At 32.3% G+C, this 17,931-nt stretch overlaps 3 protein-coding genes across 3 annotated transcripts; all 3 read right to left on the reverse strand.

Annotated features, from left to right (window-relative positions):
• Nucleotides 1-4,197, reverse strand: LOC102579398 (homeobox protein knotted-1-like 1-like). The gene is given in 5 exon segments (NM_001288396.1): nt 1-175; nt 683-924; nt 3,472-3,634; nt 3,724-3,843; nt 3,924-4,197. Coding segments are annotated over 5 exon segments (972 nt in total). The 5' UTR covers nt 4,197; the 3' UTR covers nt 1.
• A 5,031-nt stretch (nt 4,198-9,228) lies between these two features.
• Nucleotides 9,229-14,930, reverse strand: LOC102579725 (ATP-dependent Clp protease proteolytic subunit 5, chloroplastic). The gene is made up of 9 exons (XM_006344704.2): nt 14,642-14,930; nt 14,436-14,543; nt 13,437-13,554; nt 13,240-13,332; nt 12,246-12,291; nt 12,033-12,105; nt 11,179-11,213; nt 10,995-11,083; nt 9,229-9,698 (listed from the first exon to the last, which is right to left on the reverse strand). Exons 1-9 carry the CDS (start codon nt 14,758-14,760, stop codon nt 9,492-9,494), a joined length of 888 nt encoding a protein of 295 aa, XP_006344766.1. The 5' UTR covers nt 14,761-14,930; the 3' UTR covers nt 9,229-9,491.
• A 1,114-nt stretch (nt 14,931-16,044) lies between these two features.
• Nucleotides 16,045-17,714, reverse strand: LOC102579400 (GDSL esterase/lipase At3g14820-like). The gene is made up of 5 exons (XM_006344785.2): nt 17,427-17,714; nt 17,190-17,320; nt 16,881-17,093; nt 16,532-16,787; nt 16,045-16,453 (listed from the first exon to the last, which is right to left on the reverse strand). Exons 1-5 carry the CDS (start codon nt 17,695-17,697, stop codon nt 16,242-16,244), a joined length of 1,083 nt encoding a protein of 360 aa, XP_006344847.2. The 5' UTR covers nt 17,698-17,714; the 3' UTR covers nt 16,045-16,241.
• Between the last annotated feature and the right edge of the window lie 217 nt (nt 17,715-17,931).

Below are 17,931 nucleotides of genomic sequence, written 5' to 3' on the forward strand. Positions count from 1 at the left end.
TTCAAGTGCCTCCAGATCCATCAAAATACATCGATCCAGCACTAACACCTTCCATTAGAGCAAATTTCATGTCTTCCGATGGCCGCCAGTGTCGCTTCCTTTGGTTTATGAACCAGTTGTTTATCTGCTTCTGGTCTAGCCCTGTCATCTCTGATAGCCTATTTTTCTCTTCTTCCTGCATTCATTGTCATCCATATACATGTTAAATAAATAGAAAACAGTCAGATCATGTCACCACTCGATTCTGCACGATCGTTGGTCATAAAGATATTAGAATGGCAAATGTAAAGATTGGGGGCAATAACAAATTGAGTTTATTTTCTATACACTGGACAATGTTAAAAGTCAGATAACTATAGGTATCCATCATTCATAAGAGTTTAGATAACTAGAAATTAGCGCAGGTTAATTGCTGCAACATGTTAAAATACATTGATCGTTTAAATTTTTTTGCAATGTTCGTGTATGTAAGTTAGATCTATAATCATATTAACACGTAAAAGTAACTGGCAATGCCAGTAGATACATGTCCTATATATGTTTGAACTTTAAAGACCAGTTAAAATAGGAACTAGTTCAGCCAGATCTACTTATATATAGAGTTCTACGAGCAATCTAGGTAAGCATAGTTTTGAAACATCCTTAAACGAATGGCTCAGAGAAGAGAATTACTAGAAATTACCGTGGGATAAGGCCATCGATAGTGAGTATTCCACCAGTCCAGCAATACAATTCTTGCTTCCTTAGGTAACTTGCCTTTCTTCCTCTTCTTCAGAAATTCCTTTCTCAAACTGCTAAGATAGCCACTATATTTGCGCATCAGCATTTCTTTTAGCTCATTATCGCCTTCACGGTTAGCAGGACTATCCGCTGCTTCCATCTCCTCACAGCCTAGATCCTCCTCTGAGGTACCACCTGCTTCATCTGTTATGGACATCTAACATAAATCAAAAAGGGCGATTATGCTTACATCACCTAGCACAGCACATCTTTTGCATTCTTCGTATGATATGTTTCAAACAAAGAAAAAAAATCTCAGACCACAACACTATTACATGGAATAATTTAAATCCCCGAGCAATAGTAAAAGACATAAAATCTTTCGACCAATTAGTTATATGAGAATTAATATAAACAAATTTGATTTCATGGTTCACTAAATTAATGACCAGATCAATCAAGTGACAATGATTTGAACGTTTTTTTAACATCATATCTCAAGTAATTATGAAACCTTTCACAACTGCATAACACTGATTAAGATATCGTACAAGGATCTAGCTAGTGCAAAAAATATACATTCAAACTTTCCAGTACATGGTAACATGGAGATGTTACCTATCAGGACAGTAGAAACCATAAAGAAGCAACAGAATCTAATTCTTGCACAATATAAAGATGCTTGCTTTAGCTTTACATCATCACAATTCACATGGAATTCTGTAAAAAAAATTATCCAATTTCAAATGGATTTCATTTTAAAACTGCACACAGGTCTAATAACTAAACTAAATTTCCGGCTTTGTAGTTACCTGATCCCACCAATGAATAATTTAGACTAAGAAAATATCAAATAGGGGAAAACAAAGTACGCACTACTCTATTGAGATGGTAAACAAAGTGCGGAATACTAGCTCAGATATATGGCTCGAGCACCAAGCAGTGATAAAGAAGACTTCCTATCCTAGTTTACATTAAACATTAAGTTTTGATGAATTCTTGAATATCATAACTTGTACGAAGTAGAGATTTTGAAAGTTTACAAACAGAATAAGTTTGCATAAAGTTGGAAGTTTATTCTCATCAAACTACATATGGATGATGATCTTATATATTTAAGTAGTAAACCTTGGTCGCTCTTAGTATTCCAATGTATCTTGGTGTAATCGTTAATTAATGCAAAGTCTAGTAGCACATAGTCAAGAAAAAAAATGAAATCTTGTAGGAAATATCCATTCATGACACTCTCCCAAAGTTATCCTCTCCGAAGAAAAATTAATGCAGATTGCATTGGCCTTCATCTGGAAATACCACTAGTTCCCAAAGTTAATAGAAATCCAAAGGCGTTTTAGCATAATTACATAACTATGTAAGGGAGTAAGGACAAAATTTGTGACATGACACAAAAATAGGCACAGAAAAGGTCTGAAAAATGACATGACTATACATTATACAAGCGACAGATTTAAAAGTTTATCTTAACAATTTCAAGGCCCTAGCCCATGTCTAAAAGCTTTGGTTCTTCATGTATCTACCAAACAAATAAATTTAAACACATTCCATATTTAAGCCAAGTATATCACATGTTCATGTGCAGGTGTGCTCGTCAGCATCGTAACATCGAAACAAAGTGATTAATGCTTCGCAGTTTTTGAAACTAGTACACCATCTACTAAATTGGATGTGCATAGCATCTATACATTTTATGCCTGATTACAACGGATATATTTTCAATATCATCACCAACAAAGAACACTAGCCATCTATAACTTTCAACTTCCATGACCAAAATCACATTTTTCAAGTGGGGGTTATATCATATGTAAACCATTTATGTGGGTTTTCATTAAATCAAAGTTACTTTCTTTGATGAAAAACTCGAACCAAACAAGCAAGTAGGTTTTTTTTTTAGCATCACCGTGTTAAGGCAATTTCAGAAAGAAAAGAAGAAGAAGAAAAACCCCTAATTATAATTACAGAAAAATTCATTTGTATTGAAGTGTGTAACCATATCATCCATTCCTAGAGAGAAATCACATTTCTATACACTTCATTATTCTCATAGAGGCGGAACCATTACATTATATGGTTCACGGAAACCAATTGCTTTTATTTAAACTTTGTATACATATTAAGAAACTCACTTGATTGTACCCAATAATTGTTAGTATATATTAACTCGAGAAATATTATAGAAATCCATAAACTTCAAGTACAGGATCTACCTCTAGTTAATTTTCACATTTTCTCATCTATAAACATTCTTTCTTTTCTCAGACATAGATTTTGAAATTGATTAAGTTGTGTTATGACATGCATTTCACAAGTCCCGAAAACTTGAGAATATTTGAAGTAAATCTGAACTCTCAAAATCTACAGACAAACGCTAGCTTAGAAGATGGAAGGAAGTCCACACTCCACACTCCACACTCCACAGCAATGTTAATAAAGCAAAAGTATAGATGTTGTTGAAGAATTGGAAAGATAATAAAGAAAGAAATATAATTAGTCTGACAGTAACAGTAGTTCCATGGATGCAGCTTCTGAAAAGCCTCAATTTCCAAGGCTTCAACCAACATGCCTACTACTACTAATAACATCGATCTGCTAACCCTAATACAGAACAGAAAGGGACAGCAAAAGTATAGGGGGTCCGAATCAAAAATTGAACGGAATAGTATTTCTGACTAGTACTACAAACCCCAAAACAAACACACACGCACAGACTCTAGTTAATTAATTAAAGATTACCAGATATATAATTGTTGTTGGAGTTGAAACTTGTTGAAGTAATTAAATTATCTTTGCATAGGGAACTGAGCTGTGACTTTATGTTATTCAAGAAACTTGTAGCTTCATCAAACGGCTTTGAAAGCTCCTCTTTGTATTTCACTAATACCGCACAATATGATTCCTTCACAACAAAAACCCTCTTTTAGAAAAAGACAAAAAAACTCATGATATATGTGTGGGTTTAGTTTTTTTTTTTTTTTTTCTTATTACCATAAACTTATCAAGTTCTGGATCAGCTCCAATTTCACTACTGTGACATGAGCTGGATATTAAGTTGTTCTCGTTGCTAATTTCTTCGAGAATTGATGTCATTCCTTGCGGTGCTCCAACCTTGATATAAATTTGCCCAAATTGAAAAATAAGGGCATATAGATGATAAATAATCAAAGATGAACATATTAAACACTAACCTTACGACATTGAAGATAAGCAGAAAGTAAGTTAGGATAAAGAGGATGATTTGCAATCTGAGCTTTAATAAGATCTGACATATTGGTGCTGGATTTAGTATTATTTTGATGATCAGCGGCTTCTAATTGACGATAATGATGAATAGGAAAACTAGTATGAGTGTTATTAATAATTGTCGGCCCAGCCTCATCCTCAGCCTCAGCCTGTTGTTGTTGTTGTCTACTGCGTGAACATACAATAGCAGAATGAAGTTTGCTCAATTCATCCATCATCAAACAGTTACACAGTATGTGAACAATAACTTGTAATTAAAAATACTTAGCTATAATCTGGCTGTATATATATGGAGTACGTTTCTTTAAACCCAAAAAAAGAAGATAAAGATCGACACCTGGAAAAAGGCAGCTACTTTAATTTTATTTTTAGTCTAAAAATTAAAAAAGGTGATAAAGACCCGACCAGACGAGACTATGTGTTACTAGTGATTAGTGGGGAAAAGGAAAGAGGAACGAAGCCCTGGGGTGTTTGAAGGATTCAAGGAGGTATGCCCGGTTGGATTTATATGTTCTTCTTGTTTTTTTAGAAAACATATATATAAACTTGTTTTTTATTTTAAATTAAGTAATCTAATAGATATCAATATTTATATAAAATAAATAATAATATTATATCAATAAAAAAAATTCAAAATTATCGAGTGATAGTTAATTCTAATGGTTATCGGTGTTGATTAAGGATATTATTTTGTGGTGATAGTTAATACTCCCTCTTTCCCTAATTATTTGTCCATTTTTGAATTGACATACATATTAAGAAAACAATTAATGACATAGTGAGTTTACAAGTTTATCCCTATTAATTATGAAGTGGATGAAAAGTTTTATATTTTTCAAAGTAATTAATCATTTAATTGAGGATATAATAGGTAAAAAAATTGTTTTTTCTTGATTTGTCAAAATGGACAAATAATTAGGGACAGAGAGAGTATGTACTGTAGACTAGTAGCTACTGGTAATGATGATTGGTTATCCTACTTTGAAGGCATAATACATGTTCATGACTCTTAATTTGACGTTAGCTGACAACTATGACTTTTAACTTTAGATGTGCATAAGTAGATATTTAAATTTGTATAAATTGAATAAATAGACACATTCGTCCTACATAACACCCTACATAACAATTTTGTGTCTTATGTGACATCCTACGTGTATTATGTCATGTAGGACACGTGTTTCTACTTGTTCAATTTTATACAAGTTTAAGTGTCTACTTGTGCACATTCAAAGTTGAAAGGCATAATTATCCGTTGAATTCAAGTTAATGGTCATGTTTATGTATTATACCTACTTTGAAATTGAGTAAGTAGACACACATTAGACACATCATACATGATAATTCGTATGAGATACACTAATTCTACATTACAATTAATGTCATATAGGATGTGTGTGCGCGCCTACTTATTTAATTTCAACGTATGAGGGCACAAATATCAATGAAAACCATATTAAAATGTATTTATGTACTCTCTTCCTAACATTTTATGCGTCATCATTTTCTTTTTAGTTCATCCAACGAAGAATGTTACTTTACTATAATTAAAAATATTTTAATTTAATTTTTTTATCCTTAATAAAATAATTTATAACCACATAAATATCTAAAAATTATTTTAAACCATAATTTTTTATAAAAAACAATTTAAAAAATATTATATTAATTAAATGATGTCATATAAAATGAAATGCAAGAAATATCATGCAAAACATAGAAAAGGTTAGAGAAGATGAGGTTGGTTTGAGGAAAGGACAATAGGAAGGAATGGATGGACACCTCGAAGATATGAAAATATTGTTGAGCGTCATCTATAGATAATTTTATAATGTATAATTTAAATTTAATATGAATTTCAAATGGCAGTAAAAAATCAAAATGAAAAATAAAATAAAATCGGAGGCTTTTTTGGTTTATAGCGCACGTTCTCCCACGCTACCGAACAGTAACACCTTGTACCTTGTGCTCATTTCTAGTGAGGCATCTATACTCTCCCAATTCAATTAACCTCCAACTCCACTAAGTTATCTAGAGATGAGATAAATAAGAATATAGAGGAGGCATGTGTATTTGTTAACTTCGAAAAAAATTAAGTATATAGGTGTATATTTATTTTGAGAAACTGATATAACTTAGGATATAATTTATCGTGTACTCATGAAGAGTATAAGTTTGACATTGTGCTGCTAGTACAAGCTAGATGAACCACCCACGAGACCTGGATTTGAATCTAGCTATAACGCTATTTTATTGTTTATTTTAGAGCTCATATTTGAAATAAGATAATATTGATGCACCTGAAATCTTCAAATCCTGGGTTCGCCTTTGATTATAAGTAATGTAACTTAGTTACCGCCTTTATTTAGCTTACTATTGCGAGTTCAAGTTAGTTGGATCTGTACAATTTTCAAATTCATATTTAATATGGCAAGTTATAATTTTACAACTACGATTAAATTGATTTTGCAAGTTAAACTTTGTCCTAGGCTGAAACGGTATCGGTACCGGTAAGTTTTGGAAAGATAAAAGTGAGGTGCTTGATCAAGTTTTGAAAGAAAATTAAGTTAGAGTAATCAAGTTTCGACGGTCCCTCACTAATCTATCGCTAAATAATTCTAATTAGCTAATTGAATTTTTTTATACTCCGTAGTTAAAATGAGATTAGTGTAAAATTTTATTGTTTAGCTACGAAATTTTATCTGTTACTAATTTTATTTTCTTAATAGTAGTTCCAAGTCCATGAAATATTCTTTCTTATCTCGTCCCCATTCACCAAACGACCTTTTGAGTATAATACTTAGGAGTTGTTTGGTGTGAGATATATAATAATTCTAGGATAAAACGTAGGATTGTTTTATCTCACCATTTTGAGTCATAATAATGGGAATATAGGATAAGTATCACATATACATGATAGGATAACTTATCCCGAAATAACTTATTTCCACCCGAAACTACTCTTACACATGAGTTGTCAATTAGTGGGAAGGCGTTTTGGTAAAAAGAAAAGAAGGTGAGGTGAGGTGACAATACGGTGTGTGTGTTAATTGAGGCCAGGGTGGTAAAATTAAGTGAGTCACTTTTTTGCACTGTTTGATGGATAGTTGATCACACAAAGGCCAAAGCAAAGGCTTGTGTTGAGTCATTCAAAAGGCAGCCATTACTGCAAAAGAAAATACTTAACACAAGTTGGAAGTACTAGTCTTCATAAAACCTAAAAACCTTAGTTACTCTCTTCATATGCATTATATTTTTAGCTAAGAATTATTGTCCTCATTATATTTATTGCTTCTCTCTCTCTCTTTTTTTCCTTCTACTACTTATTTCCATGGGTATAGGGTGTCCCCACCAATTTATTTCAAGTGGGATTGTTTGCTCGTGTGCTATCCAAACTATTTCGTATAGTATAAAAGAAATATGAAGATATGTGATTTATTATTACAATATTTTAGGATATTTTAATATCTATTTACAAATTACGATTTCATCATTTAATAAAATTAAATGAGAATTGGAGAAAATTTAATAACTTATGAATTTTCATATTTATAGAAGAAAAAAAACTAATTTAAAACATTGAATTACATATCAAAACAATGTATACTTTTAACTTTAAATCATAATTCCAGATTGTATGTTCAAATATGTCTTAAATAATTGTTTGCTTTGTGTGTACGTGTTTATCGTATAATATTCGAAATTCATTCATTCAACAAATTCTAATTTGTCTTGTTTAAAGGGAAACTCTCTTTATCAAAAGTTGCCAAGCATATGGTTAAGGGTTAAAACAAAAATTGTTCATCCAATAAATTTTTTTAGCTGAACTTTATGAAAAATAACTTATATATATATTTTCTAAAAATAAAAATAAAGTCTGCACACATCCATTCTTTTCGAACCGTAGCTCTATATTGATCAGTATGTTATTACTATTGTTTTTTTTTATGTAAGTTAATTACATTTAGGTTAGAACTCCCATCCCCTTTTGTTTTAAATGCTACATTAATATAATAACTAAACTAGAAATGAATAATTTCCATATGATAATTAAATCTCTAGTTGTAACATCAAGCAATAATACACTTCATATAATGTTATTTATTTGGATGATAACGACATTTATAGTATTATCTTGCGCACATTTTAATTATTTCATAGTATAACTCTACTTTTCAATTAATTAAGAAAAAGTAGCACTAATTAAGTGTGATCTCCAAGTTGAAGCAAATCTTTGACTTTAAAGAAAGTCATTATTCTCCTCCCTTTTTGTCCGAAAACATGATTTGATCACTTAGCCAACAAATGATTTATATTTAGTCTAATAAAGAATGTGTTAATTTGGTTATCAAATGATTGGGTTCGTAGATAGCACCTGTTCTTTTCACTAAACTATTTGTCTTTCAGTAATTTCTAGAATTAAAAATAAATAAATCCTTAGTTATATAAATCTAGCTAGCTAGCTTCCAATATGATAATAGGCCCCAACACTTTTTTATATTGAAATAGAAAATCTGTATTGGTTTAGTGTTAGGCCCCAACATCGGACGAATCTGATTGACTTTCTGTGTTTTCCTCGTAATTAAAGTGTGGGTACTAAGATTAATCAAATTTAATACTCCTGAGTCCTTATCATTTTTACTTGTCCATTTTAAATTTTACGTGTAACTAATAGAAACAATGATTGATATGCTAATTTTACCATATTAATTGTTATTTAGTATTCCCTCTGTACCTTTTTATTTGTCCAAATTACTCATTAGTCAATGATACTAAATGACATTTTCTATGAAAATAGAAAAAAACTTCATTAATAGCATTTGACTGCATTTACTTCTCGATTATATATAAATATTTTTGAAATAATATTTTCTATTTAGTTATCAATCATGAAAAATACCAAACTTAGTTTGACTCATGGGTGATAGAACCTGGAAGAAATTGGGTGGATTACATGAAAACTTAAGGACAAGACAGCCTAGGTATGTTTGATGTTTGAGTAAAAAGAGAAATGAAAGACCCTACATGAAAATTAAGGTTCCATTCCGCAAAATATGGATCTATGTTATTCTCTCGTTTTTCATTTCATGCAATTGGCATATTTCATTCAACTTTATCCTAAACATGTTTTAACTTTTGCTAGCCATTTCGTACTAAGATAAACATACAACATATTATTGTAGATTAATACACTTGCTGATAAATGAACAAGTCAAAGTAAATCAGTGCTCTTCAAGAAACACAACAACATGAACAAAAAGAGGTAAATTACTTTTAAAGAAAAATATCAAGACTTAAGCGAAAACGTCTATATAAGATTCGGGCAGGTACATTACACTCACTCTTTCCCAACTGTAACTCTGATGAACAAGTAAAAATTGGTGTACATTTGCTCCTGGCAGCAGGAATATTGTGTCTACCCAAAACTTAGTAATCAATTACAATCTGAGAGTATTAATAATCCAGGTGACAGCGAAATGATAAGGAGAAAATTAACCTTCCTTGCAATACAACTATGATTGTTCAGCAGCTGCTGCAAGTGGTTGAAGGGCTTTCATTGGATTCATGATGACACCATCGATTAGCCCGTACTCTTTAGCTTCCTTTGCGCTCATGAAAAAATCACGATCAGTATCCTGATTAATCCTATCAAGGCTTTGACCAGTCTGGTAGGCAAGGTAACCATTCAAATTTGCTTTGTGATGCAACATCTCATTAGCCTGGACATTATTATCAGCATTGATTTAGCTCTAAGTATTTCATCCTTACCAATCTAAGCATACTAAAGTTATACAAGAAAAAGCATGCATTTGTGTGTGCCTCAGCTTCTAAGCATGAAAAGTAGAAAATTATTTCACATAACTATTTCAAATTATTAACTTATCCAAGAGAAGTTCCACAATTGAGTTATTCCACAGGAGAAACAAAATTCTATAAGCTCTGACTAACTAGTGTACATAACCTAAGCTGGAATATTGGAAAATTAACTTAAATCATCGCAAAATTGTCTAAACTAAATACAACAACAACTACTACTACTTTGTCTCAATCCCCAAACAAGTTGGGAATATCTTCTAAACTAGAAGCATTCTCTGAATGAACAGTTACAAAAGATTAGCTTTTTTATGGAATTGGATGGGAATAATCCCAAGGGGTTGATAATCATACCCACTATGTTTGGGGGTTGATGATCATATTATTGTATTATATCATTCTCTAAATATACAAAGAACTGGAAAATTACTTGGAAGTTTCCATTATTCAAAGGTACTCTTTCTATGCATTTTTTTTGGGACAAGTCATCCACAGGTACTTTTCTCCATAAGCACTTTGTGCAGACTGATTTTTGCTTTTCAAGGGTCAGAGGTTCTGGCCTGTGAAGTTTAGAAATGGATCCTTTACCTTATAAAGGACCACTTGTATTCACTAACAAACACAAAACTGGAAATTGTTCATAGGTTTTTAGTGCATTGTTAAATGCACTTTTTATCTGTCAGCACATAGAGTAGAATGTTAAAAAAAATAAATAGTCAGGACTGGGGTTCTAGCATATCTTTTTAGGATGGCTAGGGGATTCTACAATGGAACGTTTAAATCAGACGACATACTTTGTAAGACCATTATATCACAAATACCGACTCCCAAGGGTGTGTTTGGTATAGAAAATGACTTCCTTAGTGGAAGTAGGGAAAACAAGTTCCACAAGTGGCATTCCACATTGATTGTATCTTCCCCCAAAACAAACCTCATCTTCACCCCACCCTTGTAGCCCCCATTCCCTTACCCCCACCCCCATAGTATTTGTTTATATTGTATACAAATACTTTCAAGGATAACATTTTTTACGTACAAATTCCAAATGCAAGAAAATAAGTAAGAACCCTACTTATTTTTCTGGAGAATGTTTTCCTTTCATACTAAACACACCCTACATACAAACATTTGAAATAGAAACTGTGGCATACAACTTCATCCTAAAAAAAGAAACTGTGGCATACAATAGAGTGAGTTATTACCTGTATATCTATATCAGTTTGACCACCTTGAGCACCACCAAGAGGCTGGTGAATCATTATCCTTGAATTTGGCAAGCTATATCTCTTTCCTTCAGGGTGATAACAACATCAAAAGTTAAGAGCAAAAACTAGAAGCATAGGACAAAGAAAGTTACTTTAGCCTTGAATCAACTATTCAATTTACCTTTAGTGCCAGCACTGAGAAGAAAAGCCCCCATACTGCAGTGCCGCAAAACATAAATTAGCTAAGCAAGATAATCTCTTTATTCCATGAAAAAAAGAAAAAGGCAAAGGTAATCACCTTAGGGTACTAAAGGTAAAACAAATTCCATATATTCCCACCTATAACTGAATATGAAATCTCAATTTACAAAAACTTTTTTTGAAATAAACTTGTAAATTGTTCCACCACTCACCCATCTAATTATAAGAAGGTTAGGAAATAGCTGCGTGAATGATAGGTGGATCGTAAAAGCGATGTAACATCAACATGGAAATAGTATCAAATAACACATTATACAAACAAACATAATAAAATTATATCAGACTAACTTCTTCGACATTGTATACTTCTCCAATGCAAGGAAGTCCTCAGGAAATTGGGATCAAGTGAACTGGCACAGTATAGGAACAGGGCATAAAAGGGACAAAATAGGAGGAATGGAAGAATTAAGGAAAGAGGAAGAGAAGAAGGAACAGCAAATCCAATCCCAACATTTTCAAATATTTCCCCTATATTCCGGGTAAAAAAGAAGCTTATATTGGTGAACTTTTGCACCAAAATAGAGAAGTGTGAAGTATCGAGGAGTGTGAAGTACCTAAATGAAAGGAGAGGCTGCAAAAAATGCCAATAAATGAAAGGAATTGGAAAGTTAATCAAATAGATAAGCAAATAAAAGAACCTACGCTGGAAAGCTATGTAGTCCTATCATGGGTTAAGCAAAGGTGATTTTCACATAAATATGCATCACAAGCAACAATGTATGAAAGATCATCTTCTAAGAGGAACACAAAGCTACACAGTAATCAATCAGGTACCTTGCAGCGAGTCCAACACAGACAGTTGAGACATCAGGTCGAATATGTCGCATGGTATCGAAAACGGCCATTCCTGAGATAATAATGGTATCGAAACCATGCATTAAAGTAGACCGTAAAATCTGATTATAACAGTTCAACACTACGATAAAAGCTGAAAAAACTATGGCAAGCAGCAGAAAAATGAGATTGACCGGAAACACTTGGTCGTACCTGCTGTTACTGACCCTCCTGGAGAATTGACATACATAACAATGTCCTGTGTAGTAAATTGAAGAGGTGTTCAGTTGAATTAAAAGAAAGCTGTGTAAAACATATAAATAGAAGGATGTAGTTAAAAAAAGTAGGGAAGACAGTTTTAGAATTAAAAGCTACACTGAAAAGGGATGCTCCTGCAAAAGTCACAAGCAAATGTCAAAAGAAAAGCAGAGCTGCATAATAATTATAAAACCATAGCAGCATCTGTGTATGCTTTCTTGTTCAATAAAAAGCAAGGTTTTATTCATTTAATATGAAGCTGATCAAAGGGCAAGCCTCATATAATCATGGCATAAGGGTTGCCGACTACATCAGTCTGTAAGAATAGACCAAGAGAAGAGAGGAAAAGGTTGAATTTTCACACGTCTCCCACCTAGGCCTTACCTTTCTTCACTCATTTGGTTCATGCACAACTGGGGCACTGCAGCCTCAGTAGGCTAATTCAAGCATATAAGTTATTCTGCCATGTCAATTGACATGACATGACATGCTGAAAATTCCATTATGATGCCCCCAAGGCCTAGCTCAAGTGGCAAAAGGTGGAGGATTTGTGGCTTAGGTCGTAGGTTCAAGCCCCACACCATGCAAAGCGAATCCCGGTATTTAAGTGGAGAAGGGTAGAGGGGGTGGGGGGGCATTATCCACCGAGTTTAGAAGGCTGTGATTGGTCCAAAGGGCGGGTCACAGACGGATTTCTCAGTTATAAAAAAAAAAAAAAAAAATCCATTATGAAAAAGAGGAAAGAAATTCACAAGTTGCTCAAGCAATTAAGCAGTAGACACTAGACAGAACATATTTAGGCAAACAAATGCGATGGATTAATATTCACAAATACAAAAGATATATACTACCAAAGGACTGCCTTATGCAGAATCTCCTTGAAATTGAAACATTTAATATTTTAACCAAAGTCTATCCGATGAAAACAAGTGCACTCTTGAAAATATACCTTTGTGGGATCAACAGCATCAAGATAAAGAAGCTGAGCAACTATGACATTAGCCATATCATCATCAACTGCTCCACCACATCGTATGATCCTCTACAAGATGATAATAATAATAATAATACAGAAATTAAAATTTTAGCAACTACATTGTGACTTTATGATGAATGTTAAATCTACCATAAGAAACAAATTCTTACATATTGAAAGAGCTGGCTGATCACACTCTGAAATCGCTCTTGTACCATCGGCGGTGGTCCTTGACCTTGGGCGGCATATGTAGGAAAATAAGGTGATGATGGTATTTGCACGTCATCTCTGCAAAACCCAATAACAAGGAAAAAGCATAAGACATAACAGATAAGATGACAAAGCAACTAAGTCATCAACAATGAATTCTTACAACTTATGTGTTCCACAAGTCCATAAAAACTGGATCATTTACTCCTTGTAAAAATCCCATAAAATGACCTAAGAAAACACCCTTCTATCTACTTTTCAGGTAACTTACAAGATTCTTTTTAAGAAGACAAATGAAAATACAGATTAAAGTAGTACTTCCTCTGTCTCAATTGATATGAACTTTGCCATATGCGATATCGCAAAATGTTTGACCCTCCTAACAATCCTGTTATATACTTTTTTTTTAACAAGCAACCTTCATGACTTTCAAGAATTCAAAATTTATTTCACTATTCAATTTTGTGCTTCTACGTGATGTTTTTGACATCAATAATGCTCCCTTTTTCTACTACTAATATTGTACTACTAGGTCTATCCGAAACAAACTCTATACATTCCACGGTAGGGGTAAGGTAAGCGTACACACTACCCTACGAGACCCCGGGATTACACTGGATATGTTGTTGTTCTACTACTAATATTGTACTACCCATTAAGTCAAATTAACATCTTCTTATCAGTGTCTAAACTTGGTTAGCCAAATTTAGGCCTAACCCCAAGATATTCTATGCCTATTCCCCCTTATCCACTCATCAACCATAAGAAACATGGAAAAAGTTTCAAGATTTAGACAATTTCTTGCTAACAATAACAACCAATAAAAGTATCCTTCCCACTCTTAAATTAGACAATTTCTTGCTGACAAAACGTGGAAAAAGTTTCAAGATTTACCAAGAAATTCAACCAAGACCCTTAAAGATTGGGTTTGGGGTGGGGGGAAGAAAAAGAAAAAGAACCTGATAGACCAAATTCCTGAAGAACGTGAAGCCTTTGCTAAATCCCAGTCAGCTCCAGAATACACAGCCTTGACAGTGCTATTTCCCCTATTCTTCACTTTCCCATTCCTGGGTAATTACCCAAAACACAAAAAATCAAAACTTTAAGGGAAACACTCAGTATTTGCGACATATACAAGTAAAAAGATACAAACCCATTTCAGTACCTCAAGGAAAGACGTTTAAATTGTAGAGATATGGGAGAAAGATTGCAAGAATCAGACGGAAAAATTGAGGAATTGAATTTAGAGAGAGAGGAAGTTGTGGCTATGCAAGAATGAGCCATTTTTTTTTCTTGGATTTCTTTTTTTTTGGAGTTCGGAGTAGATGAAAAGGAAAAGATAGGTTTTTGGGGCAATTTAAAGAGTGGAGTGTTGGAGTAAACAAATAACGAGAACGACGAGCTTGGAAAGATATAGAGCGGCGCTCTCAGCGTAACTTAGCATACATCCAATTAACGTACGCCGCTCACCAAATAGTAGTCATTAGATGTTGAGCAGATGTTTCTATAATTCAATTACTTATTATTCAGTATTTTTAATTTATTATACGGACAAAAATCCACAAAATTAAACGAAACGAAAGTAACTCAACTTCAGAATCTTATCAAATTTATAGTTTCTAAAAATAATACGTAAGTTTTGTTTTTGTATTAAATAAAGTTTTTTTAATAATTAGGAGTTAATAAAGTTCTCGATCTTTTGGAGAAAAATAGAATTTTTAAAAATTTCTTCTTGATTTTACGTCTAATAGTTTTTTTTTTTCGCTTTATGACAAAGAGTTTTTGGCTTAAATCATTCATTAACTATGACTTAAATCTAATGCACATCCTTATATTATCTAAGTGAACAAAAAACATCCTTATATTATCCAAAAAATAGCAAGAATCGTCCTTCACTCTATTTTTGATAAGAAACTGATAGAACCAATAAGATTTTTATTTTTTTTAATTTGTTCATGCCTTAACCACGACGAGAACATCAAAGTTACCTAAAAAGAATAAGGATATAGATAGGAAATGAATCTTTTATTCTCGTAATTTAAATTTTGTGTGTTGTTAGTTTATATGTTTTTTGCATCATCAAGTAAATTGACTTGCTACAACACGTAAGTCTTGAAATATTTATACAGTAGGGAATAAATTCAATTTTAAATAGTAAAGGTGTGTAATAGGTCGTCATAATAATTTAAGTTTGTAACTGATGTTTTAGGACAACTTGAAGGGGAAATCTATGCCTTTTCCCAAAACTAAACATAAATTTGAGCTCCACCTAAACTGAACGACATAAACTTCATCATGTATACTTCTTTCGTAACAAGGGGGTAAAATTAACGTATTTTGAATAGTTGAAGGGTATATTTGGCTCTTTTCAATTAATTTTACACATAATCTCAAAAATATTATCAAACTTATCGGTTTTATTAGACAAGTAAATAAAAATACTTTAACATTATTGAATTCTCCATAGGATAGCGAGTATTCTCCATGATGTTAGTCAGCATGAACAATTATTTATTTCATAGATAAATAATATAAAAAACTGTTTTATTAAACTATACTTTTCGAAACCATACAAACTTATTAGATGAAATGTCCAAAATCGAAGCAAGCTCACCCCTTAGAGGAACAAATGAATCACAAAGATGTTTAATCATAACTTTATATTTATCATAAAATATGAAGTTATGATAAATTAAACTATATGTTTATCAAGGAAATACAACACAAAAATGTACTACTTTTTTCCAAAAGGATTAATAAGTTGATTATATTGAATATATCATTTGGTCATGTGTGATGAATGTTTGAAGATGTTGCTGGAGAACTTGATTGACTAATAGTCTATAGCCTTTCTCTGTAAGGTGAAAACCATCCCAAAATACATATTCATAATCTTTTGAACATGCAATAGGACAAGCTGCTAACAATTCTATTTTCCCAAGTAAAGCACAACATCCATTTTTCGTAATCTTGTATCCTGTCACAATAAATTTTAATCAGTCAAACTGTATTACGTAAATTGAAGTAAGTATATCATATGAACAACAGTACTTACCATATTTCGTAGGGTTATTGATTAGATCAAACGTGAAATTATAAAAGTCAATATAGACCATTTTAGCATCAGGAAATTTGTTAGAAAGGGAGTTTATCTCAATAGAGAGCTTATTGTTGAACGAATATGCTTTTTCATTAAGAGAATCTACGCAATTTTTTCGAAGTCCTCCTCTAGTATTTCTATGAAGTGGCATGCATCCTATTGGTAATACACCAAAGACACCAATCTTACGTGCCCCCAACTTGTACAACTCCTATCAAACAATAACAAAATTAAATTAGACAATCAGATATAATTAATTAAAAAATAAAAAAATACATTAGTGTATGCAAATTAAAATAAGTACCTGCACAAAATTAGAAGCAAACTTGACCAAGAGCTCATTGTATGATGGGTTTAAAATAGAAGCTGGATTTAATTGAATGTCATTATGGCCAGAGAGTACTATAAAAAGGCTATTGCTCACAATTTCTAAGGCTTTTGCTTCTCCAACAATAGCTTTAAGTTTTCCAATATATTCTTTGAATAACTCTAGTTGTTTTGGAATTGATAGAACTGACTGTATTTTCATTAAAAAAAAAAAAGATTATTAATAATGAAAAATATATTACTAAAAAAATAAATTGAACAAAAAAGGGAAGAAAAGAAAATATACCAATAAAACATTAGTTTTTGGATCATATCCTGAACCTGATGAAGCAAATGTGACTCCTGTTATGAGATCCTTAGCTTGTAGTTTTGGATCAAGATATGGAGGCAACAACTCTTTTATTCCCAATTGTTCCACTATAATTAACAAATATGAGAATCGAATCTAAATTTAATTAAGTAGTCAACTAACTGAAGTACTGAGATTTCCAATATTAAAATTATGTAATATAACAATACGAACCTAGAATATCAGAGGGAATTTTTCCATCAGAAAATCTTCCAGTAGCCTTTCCTCCCATAAAGTTCTTTCCATTTTGTGGAATATTCCCCTTGACTATTGTCACTAAGTAGTTGTTGTTGCCAGTATCAACTATGGAATCTCCGAACACAAATACTGCCGGAATTATACTACTCACGTTGTATGATTGTTGCAGATTTGCTTTCGCACCTCTAAAAATAACTAAAGTACTTAATAGCAGAAAAATATGAGAGAACGATTTCATGATTTTCATTAATGAATTGATTGTCCTAAAATATATTCTACATGTTTACCAATTAACAGGAAACTTATATATAGAATTTGTTTGTCAAAGTCAAAAAAAAGTGTCTTGATAATTAATTGGGAGTACGCGTATGGCATGAAACTGATGGCAGCTTATTTTATTCATGACACATTATATATATATATATATATATCACTAGTGATTTCTTTCAAGGAATTGTTATTCTATGGTTGGCAATTTATA

This window comes from Solanum tuberosum, unplaced genomic scaffold, assembly GCF_000226075.1.
Source record: "Solanum tuberosum cultivar DM 1-3 516 R44 unplaced genomic scaffold, SolTub_3.0 scf00060, whole genome shotgun sequence".
Lineage (NCBI taxonomy): Eukaryota > Viridiplantae > Streptophyta > Magnoliopsida > Solanales > Solanaceae > Solanum > Solanum tuberosum.